The following is a 20,902-nucleotide window of genomic DNA, read 5'->3' as shown; positions in this document are numbered from 1 at the left end:
GTGGTACCGTTATATGTGAACATTTTAAAGACAGGCCAATGTAAAACATGGGGCAAATATAGGAGGCCACTGTAAAATTTCAGCTGTTTAAAAAGTAAATCATGCAACCAGGACAACAGATATTGCAACGCAAGACAAGTTTTTGTGGTAATATAGGCACATCAGGGGAAATCCATGGTGGTGGATAATGCAGTTCTGAGACTGCTTTGCATTACAAATGCAACAATTATGCCCTCTTCACCTCAAAAACTCAAGAGCCATTTTCAAACTGTTTACTTTTCATATTTTATTTTTATTCTTCATTTTCTTTTAAATTAGAAACAAGTTACATTGAATTAAATTACAGATATGCACTGTTCTCAGAGCGCGTGTCAGTTATAAAGAATTTACACTAACTACAGTACAATACTTCCATCACTACAATATCCCTAACATGTACTTTAGCCTCAGCTCCAACACCATCAGACTGTAGAGTTCAGATACTGACCAGGCTTGTTTGACTGGACAATTCAAATCACCTGCTTGACACATTTCCAAATGCAGGTCCATTAGTACTGAAATGTGAAGATATACTTTAGTTGCCATCAGTAAAAATAGCCTGCAAGTATGGGGGATGCTAAAAGAATAATTTCAATTTTGTTCATTTAAATCCACTATTTAATATCTTAGTCTTTAGAATAGATGTCAGGTTTTTAAAATCTTTTCAGAGATTTAACTGTTTAATTCTAAGAGAAATTTAATCTCTTAACTAAACAAAGCACCATTTGTATTAGATTAAAGTGCTTATCAAATCAAAACTTGAAAAGAATTGCACTCAAGTACAATTTTGTTCCCTTTCCCTATGCCATATCCCAGTTTTCTGTGATATTTCATTTATCAAAGCAAATTGGAGGACATTCCATAGGCTTGACTTTTAAAGATTGCTTAAAAAAAGCTAAAAAGTGAACCATTCTTCAGCCGCTTCTTATTAGATCACAGCTCAAAGTGTTATGACCTGGTAATCAATAATCATAATCTGATCACTTTATCTGTGGGTCAAAAATTGTGAAAAACTAAAACTAATTGGTTTTGTCTTTCCAGATTACTGTTAATTGGCCCGTTTAAAAGTTTTATTTTCTTCACAGACTCAAAATATGAGGCATTTAAAGCAATTCCATCTTTCACGCAATTTATCATTGTTATTTTCAGCAGTTTCTGCTTCACTCAAAAATTTACAATGCAGCTGGTCCAGGTCTCAACCAACTCAAAGCAGAGGCTTAAACTCAAAGCCTGAAAATGACCCAGAGTTTGAAATCCTAATGAAGATCCCAGAGACTGCCACTAATAATATTTTCACTGATCGCTCCCTCCCAGAAAACCATTTTTACATTTAGTTAAAAATGGTAAAATTATAACATTTACCCATTTACAAATATTGCCACTAAATATATACTGATATTTGGCTTTTCAGAGGAGTGGTAGCTTTCAAGAATCAAAGTTCCTAGGACAGCGTACTCCAAAACTCAAACCATTGGCTATGATGGAACCAATAGGTGGAGTAATGCAACAAAGTTGTGCATGGAAAACAGGTTGAAGAATCAGGACTATAATGTTGCTGCTTAACCTCTGACCTGCATTCTCTTTCAACATGTTTCCCACAGAGAGCACAAGGTTGTGGGAATAGCCCTTTTATTTCATGCATCCCGAACTTTAAAAATACAGTTGGCAATGCAATCTCACCACCTCAATATCCTGCACATCACTGTGTATTTATAAACTTGGCAGCTTTTCACAAGATACTTTTTTCCAGATGGCAATGTTTACCTTAAAATTAGCTTAAAATCACTGAAAGGGTTACAGATTTATTATAAAAGAACTGTGATTGAAGTGAGCTTTTCGGACTTAGGAACCCCAAAAGTTCACTGATTTTTCCCAAATGTCATATATGTTAAAGAACAAGCAGTTTTAGCAAACTGATGCAGGCACAGTCTAAAGCTTTAGTCTCACTCAGCTCCTTGGTCTAAGCCATTCAACATGGACACGTATTCTTAGCATTTGACTGTACACGAACTTTCCCCTCTCTTTTCTCCATCTCTCGGAATGTCAATGTTTTTTGTGCCTTCAGCTTGCATGCTAGAGACATGAAAATGGATTCCACATGGTCACTTTCTTTTGGATCCTTTGCCGATGTCTCAAACAAAAGCATATTGTTGGCATCTGCAAATCGGAGTGCTATGTTGGAAGATACTTGTATCTCATTAGTGAGATCACATTTGTTACCCACCAGGACCCTTGGCACACTGGGCGAAACGGAATGGCTGTTACATTCTTGAATCCATGCTTTGAGATTTTCAAAGGAGGCCAGTTTTGTTACATCGTACACAAACACCACGGCATGTACATTTCTGTAGTAATGTTGTACCATACTTTTTCTGAATCGTTCTTGGCCAGCTGTATCCCAGACCTGAATCTAAGAAAAAAAGAGAAATTGTAGAATGATGAATGAAATAATTCTATAATTCCCCACCCTTGTCAATTCCCCCCTCTTTTGAAAGAAGTGACTCATGATGAAATGCAGCTCTAGAGATACCAGCAGCTTCCAAATGACTGTGTTTTTACGTATGATATAAACGAGAAACGTCTCTTGGGTCAGGAGTTGGGAGGTACAAGGTGGATCCGACATATGCACAAGCATTGTCCCCGATTTTCCACTTACAATCAAGGAGGAGAGAGACAAAACATAACACCTACTGTTGTTACACCAGATAGGGAAAGGGAAAGAAAAAGAGTTACATACTTAATAGTGGGCAGGATTTTCCTGTTCAAAAACAGAATTACCTGGAAAAACTAAGCAGGTCTGGCAGCATCGGCAGTGAAGAAAAGAGTTGACGGTTCGAGTCCTCATGACCCTTCAACAGAACTGATTTGCCCGTTGTCGGGCGGACCTGGGAGCAGCCACGAAATGGTCCACCGCCCATAATCAAGCCCTGTCTGCGATTTCATGCTGGCTAGCCGATTAACAACCAGCCAGCATGAAGGACGCACTAAGAAGTTCAGCGCTGCAGGGGTGGGGTCGGGAGGAGTGCAAGCGTGAAAGTCTGCGCATGTGCGAGGGAGGCCACGCTGAAAGCTCCCTGACGGCAGGGAGCTGCCTCAGAGAGTTAAAGAATTGTACAATCAAAAAGAAAGATTTTTAAAATGTTAAAAACATGTCCCAACATAGAACTCAGTAACACTAGCAGAAGCATAATAAAAATTAGGTCTAAAATGTTTTTCTTTAATTAATGTTGGAAACCTCATCCCGCCTTTGGATGAGATTTCATAAAAAAATCCAAATGCCGCCTGGCCAATTCGCCCGCCTGCCAACCATAAGGTTGGATGGGCAGTGAAAAATTGCTTTTAATTACTTGATTAAGGGACTTAATAGGTCTCTTAATTGGCAGTGTGCACGCTGCCAACTCTCACATGCACTCACCAACCGAAATATTGCGAGTGCGCAATGATGTCGGGACAGTCACCTGACATCATTGTGCACTATTTTACACCTGATCGGGTTGGGTGCGTGCCCGCCAAGGGATGTAAATTCCTGCCTGTTGTAATCACATCCCCAAAGGAGCTCAAAGAATTCCAAAAAGTCAATGACTTTTAAATGCATTACAGTTACATGGACAAACATGGCAGACATTTTACACTTAGCAAAGATCCCATTTAAAAAAAACAATGAAATGAAATAAAAATCAGAAAATGCTGGAGAGACTCAGCAGCCTTGGCAGCAAGAAACAGGGTTAACATTTCAGGTTAATGACCTGTCAGTAGAACTGGAAAAAGAGAGATAAACAACTTTTAAACAAGTGCTCAGCCAGGGAATTATGATTCCCCCACCGAATCTAAGTTTCTTTAGGGCAGCATAGAGGAATGATGGTGAGGACAACAGAATATCTATCTGCTCCTTGAATGGTGCCAGGGGATTAACATTTATCTGAACTCTTAACTCAGCATGGTTAAGAATAAACCTGTCAGGGCCTTTATAAACATTAGGTCACAAAACTACCAAAACAGCACCTTTTTTGATGCTGTAAAATAAATAACCTTCCTTTAAGTAGGTCTTTCCAAAACATGTGACATCCCTAGATAAAAAGTTAGGTAACCTTTTTCCAAACTGCCACCTTTACACCTTCGAAACCAAGAAACAGGACAATGCAACCATGGCCAGGACTCCTTCACTGTGAGAATAATCATCTTCTCACCAACAAGAAAGTTTCTCCACAATGTTGCAAATACACAAGAAAAAGTAAATGGTTTCAGCTGCTCAACTTCAGTAAACATGCACTCAAATTCCTGTCATTGAACTGAAAGCCTGTCAGCACTCTCAATGTGGATTCAAAAAATGAAGAGTTGTTACTTAGATGAGATACCAGCTGGAATCAGGGATGTGATACTGAATGGACACAAGATGTGAACTTCTGTCTCACCATTTTCTGTGACAACCATAACATATTTTAAGTAACTTCAGGTTATCACACTCAAACATGCAGGCCATTGAAAGATGTTCAAGAGGAAACAACAGAATAACTAACTACAATTTTTCAATCCCCCTTACTATGAAAATTATGCCATGTGACTGGAGCGTACCCAATGCAAAATCTTTATTCAAGAAGGGATGGAGAAAATTAAACCACATAACTATAGGTCTGTTAATTCATAGTCAGCTTTGGGGAAATATTTAAAATTTAATAGCTCTAGAAAAAATTGGTAAATATTTGATAATGCATGGGTTAATTATAACTTAATTTGAAGTGATTATACATTTTCGGAATCCATTTGATAAAGTGTCTCATGAGAGGCTTGTTAGAAAGATTCATATCCAAAGCAAACATAACAGCATGAATGGAAAATCAGTTGATAGAAAATGGGTATTGCTCAGTATGGGAATGGCATACCCAAAAAGCCAATGCCCAGCCCACTTTGTTCTACGTATATCTAGATAATTTGGACTTGACAATTGAGAACACAATCTTAAAATTTGCTAATTACACTGAATGGGAGATTTTGCAAACAATGAGGAGGATTATAAAAGATCTCAGGAAGGCATAGACTGAATGTATCTGCCATGTTTGCCTAATTTAATGTGGATAAGTGTGAAGTAATGCATCCTTAACAAGGAATAGCAGAAAATACTGAATGGGAAAATGCTGAATAATGTGAATGAGCAGAGAAATCTAAGAGTTAAAATACATAATTCCCTGAAAGTGTAGTGCAGGGAGATAAAGTCATAAAAAAAAAGCAAAATTAGATTTATAGTGTGAAGAAGCAATGATGGATTTCTACAAAACATTGGTTTAGACCACAGTTGTATAAAGTGTGCAGAATTTAGCCCCCATTACAGAAAGGACATCAAAGCCATTGAGTGCAAGTCAGAGCTTCACCAGAATGATGCAAGGATAGGGAAGGAAGTTTTAGATATGAGAAATGACTTGAGATATTAGGTTTGTTTCCAGAGAACAAGAGGAGATTTAATAAAGATATTTTTTAAAAGCTTTGATAGAGTTAGTGCAGAATTACTATTACTTCTGCTGCAGTGTCAGTGACGAGGGATATCGTTATGAAGATGCACTATACAGGATATTAATTTGTAATGTTATCTACCGATATCTCTGAAACCTCTCTTAACAAAACTGAGCCCTGTTTTATGGTTTGAAAACTCACCAGAAGATCTCATTGCTGCAAACTGAGAGTCCTTAGAGGGTGATTCCAACTCAACACCACTGTCGTCAAGGGAAATGGGAATCAACCCAGCCACGCCTGCAGAGGAAGTGTTTCAGTGAGAAACCAAAGTGCCGCGGTGGAAAGTGACTCTCGTGAACAAGCATTTGGACAACCTGTGAATAATTTTTCTGACTTATTTTTGTACTTGGCCAAATTTTAACACTGGATACTCTGTAAAGCTTTATTTCTTTTTGTGCATATCTGGGGAAGTTGTGGATGTGTTTTTTGCATAGTGGGAAGTTTTTTTTTGTTAATTTCTATATCTTTACCTGAGTGAGTTTTAGTAATAAAGCCAACTCCTTGTTAACTCAAGGAATCTGACTGGCTTAATTCTTAAGCCGAGCTGTACACAGTTAAGTACATATTGAATTTACAAATTTTTAAAAAAATTTAAGCTCTGTTATAACCAACACAGGAGTGGGACAGAGGGAGGAGTCAGCTAACCTGGTTGTAACAATATATTTAAAAATTACTAAAAGGAGTGAAGGGTAAATTTCTTTTACCAAATTGATGGAGATTAAAATACTTTGCCAAGGGCATGATTGAGGCAGAAACCACTGCAACCTTGTGATGCAAATGGCTTATTTCTTTTCAGATTACTCCCAAATCAAAGAGTCAGATCACAGGCTCACCAATAATATTAGTCGAGGGTGAGCTCACAGCACATCCACTGGCCAGCTTTAAATTGAATGCAGCTACTTATGTACTGATTCAGAGCAATTAATCTTTAAGGCACATATCCCATAATTGCACCAAAAAGGACAATCGTTAAATCCCTTGTGTTAAATTCACAACGCTTGATAGAACTACACAAGAGGATCATAATGCTCCTTATACACAATCTGCAGATTATTTAAAGGCCTTCATTCTAATCTAGCAATTAACAGTTTGTTCACCAGGTTACAAAGTCCCTGTTGGAACTGTCACTGCCACTCTATCCATCTGCTCACCAGATTACTGAAAACTAAAACTAAATTTGCCAATGATCAAGCAGTTAGAGCATCACAAGACCAGCGATACAATGTATACAAAAATGAAAACAGAAAGTCGGAAATACTCAGTGGATCTGTGGGTAAATAGAAGTCAGTCAACGTTTCAAGTGTTCAGCCCATTTCTTGGGACTCAGTATCTGTAGTATTCTGATTTTCATTTAAACAAAAAGTAACATTTGACCTCAAGGCATGTTAGCAAGCAGAGGTTTTTCCTGTGGTATTAACTGCCCACATAAACCAGATTTTCCTTGTGCCATGGAAAATGGACTCATGGTATGGGGTTGGGCTACCAAGCAAATGGTAGCGACAAAAGACTGGTGGAGTACACCATTCTGCTGCATGAAAGTGTGACCTATTTACAACACTACTGCCAACAGTTCTGCTGGTAGCGTACAGTAAGTAAAATAACACACATACATCTGAAGGCTCCTTAGAGTAACTCTAAAAGCTGGGATTTTACTACACCTACGGAGGCAACATTCCTCCCTTTAAATGCAATATAAATAGTACCACCTTATCTGGCCACTAATAGGTTGAGATGTTGACATTGCTCCTATAAATCATTATTGTTAATGCTGTGGATGCACCTTTATTTTCTGCTGCAATTTTTTTAAAAAAACAGCCAATTCCATAGCTTCAAAAGATTGGTTTATTACGGAACTGCTTCTTCAAACAATTTTCAAATATGAATTGGCCATTAGTCAATCGTATCAGCTAAATGAAAATGCAAATTTGTCCAAGCTGGATGGATTTGTAAAATTCAACCTCACACCCCTCCACTGACCATCAATTTTTTTTTACATTCCATGTACAAGGTAAAAAATTTGGGGGATACTGTTGAAATCTGACACCAATACTGCAGAATGCAGAGCAGACATGACCAGTTATCAAAAGGCTGCCAATCTAGTCATACACTACACACAGAAGGGTGAGCAAGTGGTGAATAAACAGAAACATTTGACAGAACTGCTCACACTAACAACTACCAGCAGAACATATGTCTGATAAACAGAACACAATCAAACACCTAAATAAAAATTATTTTCATCCCCACATTACCGCAGTCTTCTCCACCCTTGCCAACCAATCTTTGTTAACAGCATTTTCAGAGGAATCTTCATGTTCATAGCTCAAAACTAACAAGGCCCCAATCTCCGATTAGTAGCTCAAACATACACACAGTGAGGGATTCCTTCAGTTGGCAGATTAAAGTAGAAGAAAACAAATAATTTGCTGAGAAACAGAAAAAAATGTCAAAATAATATATTGATCATTTTTAAAAATACGAAATTAATAAAAATGACCATTAAAAAGTGCCAAGCAGCAGAGCTAACAAATCTTTCCTGTCTTTTCACTTAAGGATCACAGTTAGAGAGAGAGAGACAGACAGACAGACAGACTAGGTCCCAAGTCCTGGTCACCAGGGAAGGGGGAGCAGACCAGGACAGAGCTAGAGTTGGGTTTAACTAACACTGACCTGGTGTTCGCCTCCGGTGGTGCACATGCCGAGTTGGCTTCAGCAGAATTCACACAAAAGTGGGTGTCAGAAGTGGGTTGCCTTTCCTGCTGTCCCTGCCTGCTACGTGGATAGGTTTTTGGAGAGGGTGGAGGAGGAGGGGGAGGTTGTGGGTCCCTACACCAAATGTGTGTGTCCAATAGTCTTGCTCATAATGTGGAAAAATGTGAGGTTATCCACTTTAGTAAAAGGAACAGATGTGCAGAACATTTCTTAAATGGTAAGAGATTAGAAAGTGTAGATGTACAAACGGACCTGGGTGTCCTCATCAGTAAGTCACTGAAAGCTAACATGCAGGTGCAGCAGGTAATTAGGAAGACTAATAGTGTGTTAGCCTTTATGACAAGAGGATTTGAGTACAAGAGTAGCAAAGTCTTGCTTCAATTGCATAGAACCTTGGTTGGACCACACCTGGAGTACTGTGTGCAGTTTTGGTCCCCTTACCTTAGGGAGGATATTATTGCCATAGAGGGAGTGCAATGAAGGTTCACCAGACTTGTTCCTGGGATGGAGGGATTGTGCTATGAAGAGAGATTGGGGAAACTGGGCCTGTGAGTTTTGAAGAATGAGATGCCAAACGTACAAAATACTTAAAGTGATAGACAGGGTAGGTGCAGGCAAGACGTTCTAGACTTCCCTGGTTGGGGAGTCTAGAACCAGCAAACAATTTCAAAATAAAGATGGAAGCCACTTAGGACCAAGGTGAGGAGATTTTTTTTCCCCAGATGGTTGTGGATTTTTGGAATTCTCTACCCTAGGGAGCTATGGAAGCTCAATCACTGAGTATGTTAAAAGCAGAGATTGCCAGATTTCTAAATACCAATGGCATAAAGGGATATGGGGATAGTTTGGGGAAAAAGGCATTGAAGTGGATGATGAGCCAGCATCGTATTGAATGACAGAACAGGCTTGATGGGCTGAATGGCCAATCCTGCTCCTTTGTTCACTTCCAGTCTCAGGGTTCTCTTGCACTCAGTCACCCACAAGGGAAGCCAGGCCTGGGGCCACACTATTGTCAAACTATAGGAGAGGTCAGCAAGGGCCAGGGGTCACAGACACCATCAACTTGAGGGAGGAAGGAGAGACCAGGAGGGGAAGCCAGGCCCAATCTCTCACTGATGGAGAACCAGACACACATTCTATTCAGTCAGTGGTTGTTCAGAACAACACCAATCGTTGGCCGAGTAGCCTCTCTATGGGGATAGTCCATGTATCCAATTGGCTGCTTTGGACATTGACCATTCAGATGGACAGGCTACTGCAAGAATAAGCCTGGGACTCGCTAGAGCATGGACCCCGGTGTTTAGCACCATGTGCAACCCCTCTTCTGGACCCTGCAGGAGCCTATAGAAACCAAAACATCTCATTGTTCCTGGTGCTTCCATATTCCATACATATCACCTGGTGGTCCAGAGTAGAACACAGCTCTCATAACTGCAACATTGAGTCTCTCTTTAGGAGTAATCCTGTGAATAGATTTTTGGGTCAACTGACTTAAGCAGCTGCATCAATTCATCTGCATGGAGATAGTATAGCAGGGAGCCAGAACAACAGCTTGTTAATAGATATCTTTTCTCTCCCCATTCTAACTTGCAATAATGCAAATCATTATCCAGAAGTGCAGCAATTTGCCTCCAACCTGCAGGTGAAAAAACTGTTTTAACAGTAGATAGATCTCTATGTTAAATAGAGCTCTAGCCAGAGAATCTCATGGCTTCATACAGGTTTGAAGGGGTTCTATTTAACACTTGGTTATCCTGCTCACTTCCATTTACTTCTCTTTTTCTGGATTTTCACCACACAATACCTTTTTGGCATCTGCAAAAGGTAAGCTAGAGTGATCTATTGGACAATTTTCCCCTTACCTCCTCAGAAAAGGAGCTTTCTGACATAAAAACCTTTCCATTGCAACAATGAATCATTGGCTGGTAAGTGTGAAATTTCTGCTTAAAACAAGATGTAACCATGTTTCAGTAAGAAATAAGCAAGTTGATTTCTTTCAAGGACTTGGTGATGGAACACCTCATCTGATATAGCAGTGACATATCCACATCAGAAAGGTAACTGGTTAATTCTTGATCTGCACTGAGTAAAGTGATCTCAGCTGGGGTGGGAATGGTGGGAATAGTTGGGCTATTCAACTATTGGAAGGAGGGGGCATCAAAGCCAAGTCCAAAGCAGATCTCCACAAAGGCATGCGCTCTATGAGAGGTCACTGGATAGTGATCAGCACTCAGAATCCAGGGTGATATTTTTCTCTTTCCATAGTCTCCCAACTGCAAGCTTCCCCATTTCAGTTGGCATTAACTAAGTCATCATGGAACAAAAATTAAACACCAGACTTTCTGGTCTGTGTGGTGCAGCACCAGAGTGGAGAGTGAAATTAGCTATTCAGCCAAAAGTAGAGCCCCTTCCCTGAGATTACAGTATTTTGGTTGCTATACGCATATCATTTGTGGTAAGAATATGAATGGGAATAAGTAACCTGCCACAAGGACAGTGCAGTGGATGGAACAGAGCACTGTGACACAATGATTGAAGGCAGTTTATTTTGAAGTAATTTGAAGTAATTGTCCAGAATTAGAAGGGTGGATTTTAACCCCCAAACAGAAAGAAATGACAGCTTTCTCAGCCAGCTAATTTTAACAGCTGAGCTGCACTTATATCCCGCCTGCCAGCTCTCTGCCCCAAACTGGCGACAGAAGGTAGCTTGGCCAGCTTCAAGCAGGTCACCATGAGGGGGGCTCACAGGCCTCCCATCAGTATCAAGGAGGATGAAACTTGCGTGGGGTGGAAAGAATAAGTGAGGAGCCAGAAACTGGGGCTCTCTTTGTGGGGCCCAGGAAGCACTCCTGTTCCTCCTGGCCTGAGGAAGGAAAGTTTTAAATTTGCCTTAGAGGCCCTGCTTTTCTTGATAAGTTTTACTGACTGGGGTGCAAGCTGTAGGCAGGACATCAGGATTTCCATTGGCAAATCCCAACGGAGTCAGATGACTGCTTTATTCACCTTAAAAAAAAAAGGACCTTAATTACTTAAAAATCCAGTTACTGCTACCATATTATTCAGCCTAACTTTGAGAACAAAGGTCTTCCACTATATTTATAGACAAAAGAGTTCTGTGTCTGATGAGTGGCTGACATAGAAATATTGGGTGGTTTCCCACACAATATATCAGTCGGTAAAATATCTGCCCAGTATGTGGCATAAATTATGCAGCGTGGTCTAAGTTTCATATTTTCCCTATTTCTGTTCAGGAATGATCACAGTTTCCCTAATTTCCCATGCTTACCCAACTCTGATTGTTCACTGCACAGCCCCACACTACACGTGAATACTATGGCAGATCTATTATCTGTTTTTGAAGCAAACATCTAGTTAGGGTTGCCAGGCCCCGCAGATTATCTCAGAATTAATCTCCCAGGTGCTATTGTCGGTCTCACAATAGAAAAGTACTTTGACGTGGGGTTTGGACCATGTACCTCAGTGCCCAGTCCTCTCAATTCCTGTTTGACACCAATCCACGTCAAGCAGCAGTGTTTCTGTTACCAGTGTTGGTGCTGCCTCAGCAAGTGCCATAGAAACCACTCCTTTTGGTGAGTCTTGGATTCCCCGCAGACCAGCTTGTTTTTATTTTACTGTGTTCAGCGTCAGTTTTAGTCCAGTGATGCTTCTGTGCATTTCGCTAAAGATACTATATAAATGCAAATCAATGTTTTTCCCACAATGCAGGGGCTGTTACTGACAGCACTAGAATTGCCAAGTTCCAAAGCAATTTAATTTGGATTTGTGAAGTGAATTTAACCTCCTTCCCCCATTAAACAATGTAAGATTTTTAATACAAAAACCAATGCTTTATTATTTTATGATGATCTTGTAATGAAACTGTTGAATCATACACACTTTGTAGCATAGTATAGAAAATGCCAAGTTCTATCACAAGGTTATGTCTTCAAAATAAATATAATGCAAAGCTAATAGATATTTTTATTCAGTGATATGATCTGTAAGGATTATGAAACTCAGCTGAAAGCAGTAACAACAGGACATCAGGTATCTTTAGCTTCTTTGAGAATTCAGTTTGCCAGCTCACACACAATTGATGGAAAAACTCTCCAGACTAAAAGCAGAGAAATGCATTAGAAATGAAGGGCGTTCTCTGTTTGAAATTAAAACAACAGCTGGTTAATTTTGTTGGCCTTCTGGGGTGGAGCAGGGGAGGGTGGTCTGGTATTGGTCTCTCAGGACCATCATTTTAAGCATTGCTGAGATGAGTGGTTTCTCTGCCACTATGGATGGTGGGGGAAAAAAATTGGGCAAAAGCCATTTCTTTCACATAATGTGCTGCCACCTTGTGCTGACATTGACTGACTTCACCAGCCTTGTGAACCAAGGGAAGTGAGTATGGATATACAGCAAGTGGAATGTATCTTTCCTGATCTAGTATCAGCAGTATCAAGGGAATAATATCACTTGAAACTGTGAAAATCAAGCATTTTTTAATGAAACCTGATCCGACCATTTTCTTTTAACAGATTCCAATACCACAGTTTGATCAAATGCATGCAAATTAATTTAATTTGAGCCTTAAATGTGTCTGATTCATCATTAGATCACTGGTGTTATTAAATCAGACAAACATGGCTACCAATATAATATGTTTCAAATCAAATACCCTTACAGTCATTACATCAATGCTGCTAGGAATCTGAAGAAAAGTAGAGCTTGGTGCACAGGTGTCAACCTGAAGCACATTCTTCAGTTCCTGGCAACGTTTTAGTTCTCAGAATTTCTCACATGATAACTGCTAGCATGAATTCAAGAGTAAGACAATTAACTACAGGAGACCCACTTTTATAAGGCAAATCAATAGCCTTTGCAGAATGTGGGCATGTCATGTGATCAAATTTCACATGATCAAACCTCCAATGGCAGTTGCCTTTCTTTTCTCTTGTCTCAGGATTGCTGGTAGCTTTTTTTTTTAAAACAAAAAAGCTTAATATCTCTTGTTCATTTTTAATTCTAGGTAAGATCCAAATTTTCTACACACTACTTTGACAGGATACAGCTTGAAAGATTCTAACATATTTTAGTAAGGAACATTTTACTGAAGCTGAAAAAGCGTAACTCCTTTCAAAGAAGTTGTATTTTATTGTTCAACCTCTAATATTGTCAACTACGGTCATGACACTGTCCATGCGCAGACAAAGGAACCTGGCAAGTTCCAATTCCTTATCAATAACATTCCAGTCAGAATCTTAGATGTGCACAACAATGACTTTCACTTTGTTCGCCCTCCAGGAAGCACTTCATATCTGTTCAGAGTTTGTGACTGGAATTGCATGATTCAGCATGTAATCACACCAAAGAGTTATGTCATTGTCTCATTTGGCTACATTGTTAAAGACCACTTAGCATTGGGGAAAAAAAATTATATTCTAGCCAAAACTTAATGAATCCTAAGGGAACTGATCGTAATATTTGCAACTGTAACTTCCATCAATGCACCAGATTGTTTGGAAGCTTGTGGTGGAATTCCCCATAAATTCTCTTTCGAGAGTGTTTCTCGACCCCAGATTCTGGGTTGCATGTTCCTAGGAACAGGTGGTGGGCAAAAGAGCTCAAAAGAAGTGAGTGTGTTGCAGCCAAGATTCTCCCATTTATATGAAACGTATTGTTTGTACAGTTTAAGTGGCCTTCCACCAATAGCCTATTCTACAAGTCAATTATCCATTTGCTGAAAAAATTCACCTGATTTCCATCAAAATGTCTTCAGTTCTCAATTAATCAAATATATACTGTTCTATTTGGAAACATATTGCTGCAATATACCTAGGTGGACAAAACTTTAAGCTCCACATTAAACAAAAGAAAGTACATACAAAGACCTCATATTCTGCCATTTTAAATCCTTGAGCTGCTTGCAATCTCAGATTTTCTGTGTTGGGAACAATAATGTGACAGAAGTGTGGCAGTTTAAGATGATGCTTACATTAAAAGCAGTTTGGCACGTCTTCAAAGAAATTTGATTCTCACCTTCACCTACATACACGAGTTTCTTCAGGTCCAGCTGAACACTTACATACATTAAAATTTTTGAAAAAAATAGAAGCACAAATCATAAAATGAGACAGGGTTCCCTAAAAAGCAGGGTCTGGTTGCAAAGAGGAGGTGAATCATGAAAGAAATTGCACAAATTACTTCTTAAATCTCTTTACTATCAGTCACCAGGGTGCATGAGATTTTCTGGAGCACCTAGCACAGCAGTATTAGTTTCAAAGACACCTATTATGGCACATTACATACTGAAAAAAGATGTGTTGAATATTGACAAGATACTTGTACAAATAATAAACAATGTCACCTTCACTAGCTGTCCCCTTAATTAGGTCTGGAAGTATTTCTCCCTTCTTTAACCCCCAACCCACACCCATCATCCTTGTACTAATTACCTTGTAACTCTTTTGAGTCAAACAATTAAACTAAATTAACAAAATCAGAGATAAAGTAAAAGCAGCCCCTTAAAGGGAAACTGCACAAAGACAAAATTCAAAGGAAACTTACCAACATAAAGTCTACTGCACCTGGTATTCCCAGGCAGTCTCCCATCCTAGTTCTAACCAGGCCTGAGTCTGCTTAACTTCCAAGATCAGACGAAATTAGGTGTTTTCAGACTAGTATGGCTGTAGTGACCCACTGAAGCAGGTCATACGAATTGATTGATTGTCCATTGATAGTCCAATATCCCAGACAGTGTGTAGTGCCATGAATTGGTGGTATGCACTGATTTTGTATAATAATCAGTGTAGCTCCCCCAGTCATTCAGTGATAAGCCAGAAATGTCCCAAATTTGATCTGTTATTTGTGATCTTAGTATTACCTTGGCAGAAATCAGCTAAGGGAGCAACAATTGGCCTCAATGTCCCAGAGGTAAGGAATGAAAAATTCAGTCAGAGCTCCCAATCCTGATTGTTATCCAGTACTCTTTGATCAAAGTGCATGTGTAAGCATATATCAAGTGAAGGCAGATTTGGGCATCCCAGAGAGGTTCCTCAGCTGCTTCCAGTTCTGGTCACAACAGTTTAGGAAGAATGTGAGGGTCCTTGAAAGAGTGCAGAATAGTTCCAGGGTTGAAGGATTTTAGCTAAAAAGTTAGGTTGGAGAAGTTGGTCGTGTAGTTGATAGTGAATAGGATAGCTGTGTCTCTAGAATGATATCAATGGTTTGGCTGAGTGGGTGGAAAAGTGCAAATAGAATTCCATCCAGAGAAGTGTGAGGTAATGCTTTGTTTGCCCTCCCCAAATGCAAGGGAATACACAATAAATGGGAGGATATTGGGAGGGGTAGAGGAAGTGGGAGACTTTGGACTGCATGTCCACAGGTCCCTAAAGGTGGCAGCCAGGTTGATAAGGTGGTAAATAAAACATATAGAATGCTTTCCTTTATCGTATGGGGTACTGAATATAAGAGCAAGGATGTGATGATGGAACTGTACAGAATGCTGGTTACGCCACAGCTAGAATTTTGTGTACAGTTCTGGTCACCACATTACAAGAAGGACATATTGCTCTGGAGAGAGTACAGAGGAGATTTACAAGAATTGCCAGGGCTTGAAAATTGCAGCTACGAGGAGAAATTGGATAGGCTGCCATTGTTTTCCTTGGAACTGAGGAGGCTGAGGGATGACCTGATTGAGGTGTACAAGATTATGAGGAGCCTAGGTAGAGTAGACAGGGGTGCCCTGTTTCCACTAACGGAGATGGCAATCACCAGGGGGCACAGATTTAAGATGATTGGTAGAAGGATTAAAAGGGATATGAGGAAAAACTTCTTCACCCAGAGGGTGATGGGTGTTTGGAATTCGCTTCCTGGTTTGGTGGTGGAAGCAGAAACTCTCAACTCATTTAAAAGGCACCTGGATTTGCACCTAAGGTGCTGCAACCTGCAAGGATATGGAGCAGGTGCTGGAAGGTAGGATTAAAATGGGCAGCTAGTTTTTAATTTTTTTATTTTTTGGCCGGCATAGACACAATGGGCTGAACAGCCTCTTTCCGCGCTGTAACTTTTCTATGGTTCTAGATTGGGGTTGTTATCCTCAGAGCAAAGGGCATTGAGGGGGGATTTGATAAAGGAGTACAAGTTTATGACAGGTTTAGATAAGGTAGACAAAGCTGATCCTACAAATTAGGGGACACACATTTAAGGTTTTTGGCAGGAGATGAATGGGGGATATGAGCAAGAACACTTTTTACACAGAGAGTGGTTATGACTTGGAACTCACTGCCTACAAGGGTGTCTCTGCTTCCACCAATCAATGATTTCAAAAGAAAATAATGAGTACTTCAGGAAAATTATTTACAGGGCTATGGGGATAGAGTGGGGGCATGGAACTGAGCAACTGCTCTACAGAGCCTCAGCATAGACTTGATGGGCTGAGTGGCGTCCTATGCAATACTTGCACAAAGGGATGAGTTACTTGTGAAAATACTACAATCCACAGCTTAAGTCAATATGGGACTCATTGTCCACAGTGTAGGATGACCATTTTATTTTTTCTGCAAGTGATCAGATGGTCTTTTTTCAGTACACAGCTTTAAGAACAGTTCATTTTCAACTGTATTAAGAATTAAATTTCTTTGCCGTGCAAGTTGTTTGTAGCAAGTTACATTTTTTAAAAATTACTATTTCTTTCACAAGTCTTGATAGTCCACCCGCAGAATGTTCTGCCTTAATGTCATTCAAGAATTATGTTGTTAATAAGTGAATACTGAGAAGATTCCAATGGTGGAAACATTTACAATATGGAACCGTAGTAGTACTGGCCATAGAGAGAAAGTGAAGAAAACAAATTCTGTACACAACCTTCAGTTGCACCATTGACAGCAGATGAATTTACTGATTTTTTTAAAATCACTGAAATATGAAGGAACAAGAGGAGTGCGTACACTGTTGCTCCTGAAACATTCCAGTGCATATTGACGTCCTTCCTCCAAACTATGACAACTGAATATCATTATGGTTTTATTCTCAGGATATTTAACACAAGATAATATGAACAAGGCAGACCAGTTGGCCCATCTTAGTTTGTCCATTCAGTAAAAGCTATAATTTCCCCCGTTACAACATTGAACTACCACTTTAATGATTCCAATGTATTTGTGCCCACTACTGTCATCAGAGACGTTTCGCACATGGTGATCATTCTGCATAAAAGGCTTTCTGACAACCTTTCTGAACATCTTGTTCTACTATTATGGTTTAATCTGAAGTAGGGTTTCAATTTTACCCTTATCTATACTGTTTACTATCTTGAGTTGGCTTGATTCCTGATGTCAAGGATGATGAGGCCCTAAATTCTCCAACCTTTCTTCAGACTTCACTCCACTGATATCAGGAATCATTCTTTATCTGCACTATCTCAATGGTTTGAATATTTCTATTTGCCTCAATAATTATAAATTTGCCATAGTTTGCAAAGTGCAGTTGACAAGAGAACTGGATTATTTCAGTATGACATTCTCTGACTTATACTCTACTGAAACAAAAAATAAAAAATACCTGGAAAAACTCAGCAGGTCTGGCAGCATCGGCAGAGAAAAGTACAGGTGACGTTTTGAGTCCTCATGACCCTTCAACAGAACTAAGTAAAACTCTACTGATTTTAGCAGCATAGCAATACGCTACATACATAAGAACATAAGAAATAGGAGCAGGAGTTGGCAATGCAGCCCCTTGAGCCTGCCCCACTGATCATTTCGGCCTCAACTCCAATTTCCCGCCCTCTCCCCATACCCTTTCAACCCATTACTAATTAAAAATCTGTCTATCTCCTCCTTAAATTTATTCAGTGTCCCGGCATCCACTGCACTCTGAGGTAGTGAATTCCACAGATTCACGACCCTTTGAGAAAAGTAATTTCTCCTCATCTCCGATCCCGTTAGCCTAAAACTATGGCCTCTCATTCTAGAATGCCCCACAAGGGGAAACATCTGCTCCATGTCTACTTTGTTTATCCCCTTTAGCATCTTATATACCTCAATTATATCTCCTCTCATCCTTCTAAACTCTTAATGAGTATAGGCCTAAACTGCTCAATCTCTCCTCATAAGACAAGCCCCACATCTCTGGAATTAATCTAGTGAACCTCCTCTGAACTGCCTCCAATGCAACTACATCCTTCCTCAAGAAAGGGGACCACAGTGCTCCAGGTGCGGTCTCACCAATGCCTTGTACAGTTGCAACAACACCACACTATTTTTATACTCTATTCCTTTAGCAATAAATGCCAAAATTCCATTTGCCTTCCTTATTACCTGCTGTACCTGCATACTAGCTTTCAGCAATTCATGCACAAGGACACCCAGATCCCTCTGCACTGAAGCATTCTGAAGTTTCTCTCCATTTATTTCCTTTTTATTCTTCCGACTAAAATGGATAACCTCACACTTATCTGAAGCTAATCAAAATTTGTGAAAACGTAGTGTGTTCAAAAACTGGATCAAATTCATCAAAATGATAATGTATATTTAGTGCATTTTGTGCACTAAATAAGTCATACCTCTCCTGGTCAGCAAGACAATGGAAAACTGAGCTTCCCTCCAGTGAATATTTAGGACTCTGATTAGGGGTGGATATAGGAGCACAAGAACATTGGTACAGGGGTAGGTCGTTTAGTCCCTCAAGCACATATCCCTTAATACAAAAATCTATCAATTTCAGATTTAAAATTAGCAATTGATCTCCCATCCTTTGTTTGTAGATGTGTTTCCTAATTTCATTCCTGAAAGGTCTAGTTCTGATTTTAGACAATGCCCTAGTTCTACAGTTCTCTACCAGCAGGAATAGTTTCTCTGTGTCTACCCTATCTGCTTCCCTTGATGTCTTGAAAACTTTGATCAAATGACCCCCTTTACCTTCTAAGCTCCAGAGAATATAACCCTAGTTTGTGTAATCTGATCCTGACTTAACCCTTGGAGTCCAGGACCCATTCTGATCAAATATAAAGGCAAAATACTGCAGATGCTGGAAATCTGAAACAAAAACAAAAAATGCTGGAAAAACTCGGCAGGTCTGACAGCATCTGTGGAGAGAAAGACAGAGTTAATGTTTCGACTCTGTATGACTCTTTATCAGAAGACTCTGATCAACCATTCTGACCAACCTACACTACACTCCCACCAAGGTCAATATACCATTCCTAAACTGTGGTGCCCAGAACTGCTCACAGGTATGGTCTAACCAGAACTTGGATGCCTGAAGCATGGCTGCCATCCTCTGGCATTCTAGTCTTTCAGATATAAAGGCTAGCATTCTGATCGCTTTTTTGATTATTCTTCTATACCTGTCCACTACACAGTCTAATTATTTATCTATCTGCACCCCCAAGTCTCTTTGGATCTCCACTCTTTCTAGCTTTACACCATTTAGAGGGAACCCTCTCTCTCTCCCTCTCTCTTAGGTCCAAAGTGGATGATCTAACATTTGCCTGCCCAGAAATCCATTTGCTCAGCTTTGTCTATTTACTTAATATATCAATATCGCTTTGTAATTTTACGCTTCCCCCTACACTGCTTGAAATCTCACTTATTTCTGTGTCATCGGCAAGTTTGGATATGAGGCTTTTTCCCATAGGGAGGTTTGAAATGAAGACATCACTAGAACGCAGGTCTGCCTCACATAGTGATCTACTCCTAATTAGACTGACATGGTCATGAAAGCAAGCAGACTGGGCTAGTCAATATTTCGCCAATGGGGAAGGGAAATAGAATTAAGACGCCCGCATACACAAGGAAACACAATATAGTTGATCATGCCAATACATCTATCATCATGCTGGTTACCTTGATCGTTTCTCCTTCTATATTCACCGGTTTCTCTCGGAAATCTACCCCTATGGTGGCTTCGGTCTTGTCGGGAAACGTCCCTCCACAGAACCTGAAGGTCAGACATGTCTTACCGACATTGGAATCGCCGATTACAATAATTTTAAATATCCGCGCTTGTACGGAGAGTTCCAAAGACGATTCATAATCCGTGGACACCTTTTTAGATGTGAACCCCCGGGTCTCGCCATTCGCCGCCAGTTGATTTGCCATATTGGAAACCTCTTTGTATGATTAGCGAAAGTGAAACAAATCTTCACAAAATGATCTTTTCACGCTTAAAGGGATAAAGAGTCCTTATCCACCGATGAAACCACAGCCGGCCAGTCAAAAGATCTAACATAAAAATTAAATACACAACATTTGTGTGGGGGCTGAGATTGTCTGAACCAACATCGTTACCAGCAGGTCGAAGCTTGTTGGGTTCTTTTCCAGTTTGAATGGAAAGGATTGGGTTGATGATAAAGCTGGAAATGTTATAAGGCTGCTCCTTTTTTTCCCTCGCTCCCCACGCGTTGTTTTTTTTTGTGCTGATTAATGGGGCCACGCAGTAATTGATCAGGTGAAATTGACGCAGTGATGGAGGCTGAGCGCTCGCACCAGGACAAAGCACTGCTCACAACATAGCCGAGAGTATTCGTCACTGACAGGGGACTTTAAAGCTACATGTGCCACTTCATTTAATTAAATATAAAATCTCTCTATGCGTCAAGCATTTTTAAATTAGTTTTTTTTATCATCAGTACAAATTATATTTTTAATATCTAAAA

At 39.8% G+C, this 20,902-nt stretch overlaps 1 protein-coding gene and 1 pseudogene across 1 annotated transcript; both read right to left on the bottom strand.

Annotated features, from left to right (window-relative positions):
• Window positions 1-271: 271 nt before the first annotated feature.
• On the bottom strand, window positions 272-20,740 carry rab33a (RAB33A, member RAS oncogene family). The gene is made up of 2 exons (XM_041195337.1): window positions 20,091-20,740; window positions 272-2,449 (listed from the first exon to the last, which is right to left on the bottom strand). Exons 1-2 carry the CDS (start codon window positions 20,343-20,345, stop codon window positions 2,009-2,011), a joined length of 696 nt encoding a protein of 231 aa, XP_041051271.1. The 5' UTR covers window positions 20,346-20,740; the 3' UTR covers window positions 272-2,008.
• LOC121282674 lies at window positions 14,823-14,941 on the bottom strand (annotated as a pseudogene).
• Window positions 20,741-20,902: the final 162 nt, after the last annotated feature.

Source organism: Carcharodon carcharias, chromosome 9 (genome assembly GCF_017639515.1).
Source record: "Carcharodon carcharias isolate sCarCar2 chromosome 9, sCarCar2.pri, whole genome shotgun sequence".
Lineage (NCBI taxonomy): Eukaryota > Metazoa > Chordata > Chondrichthyes > Lamniformes > Lamnidae > Carcharodon > Carcharodon carcharias.
The sequence above is the reverse complement of the archived record's forward strand: the minus strand, read 5'-3'. Positions and strand labels throughout refer to the sequence as shown.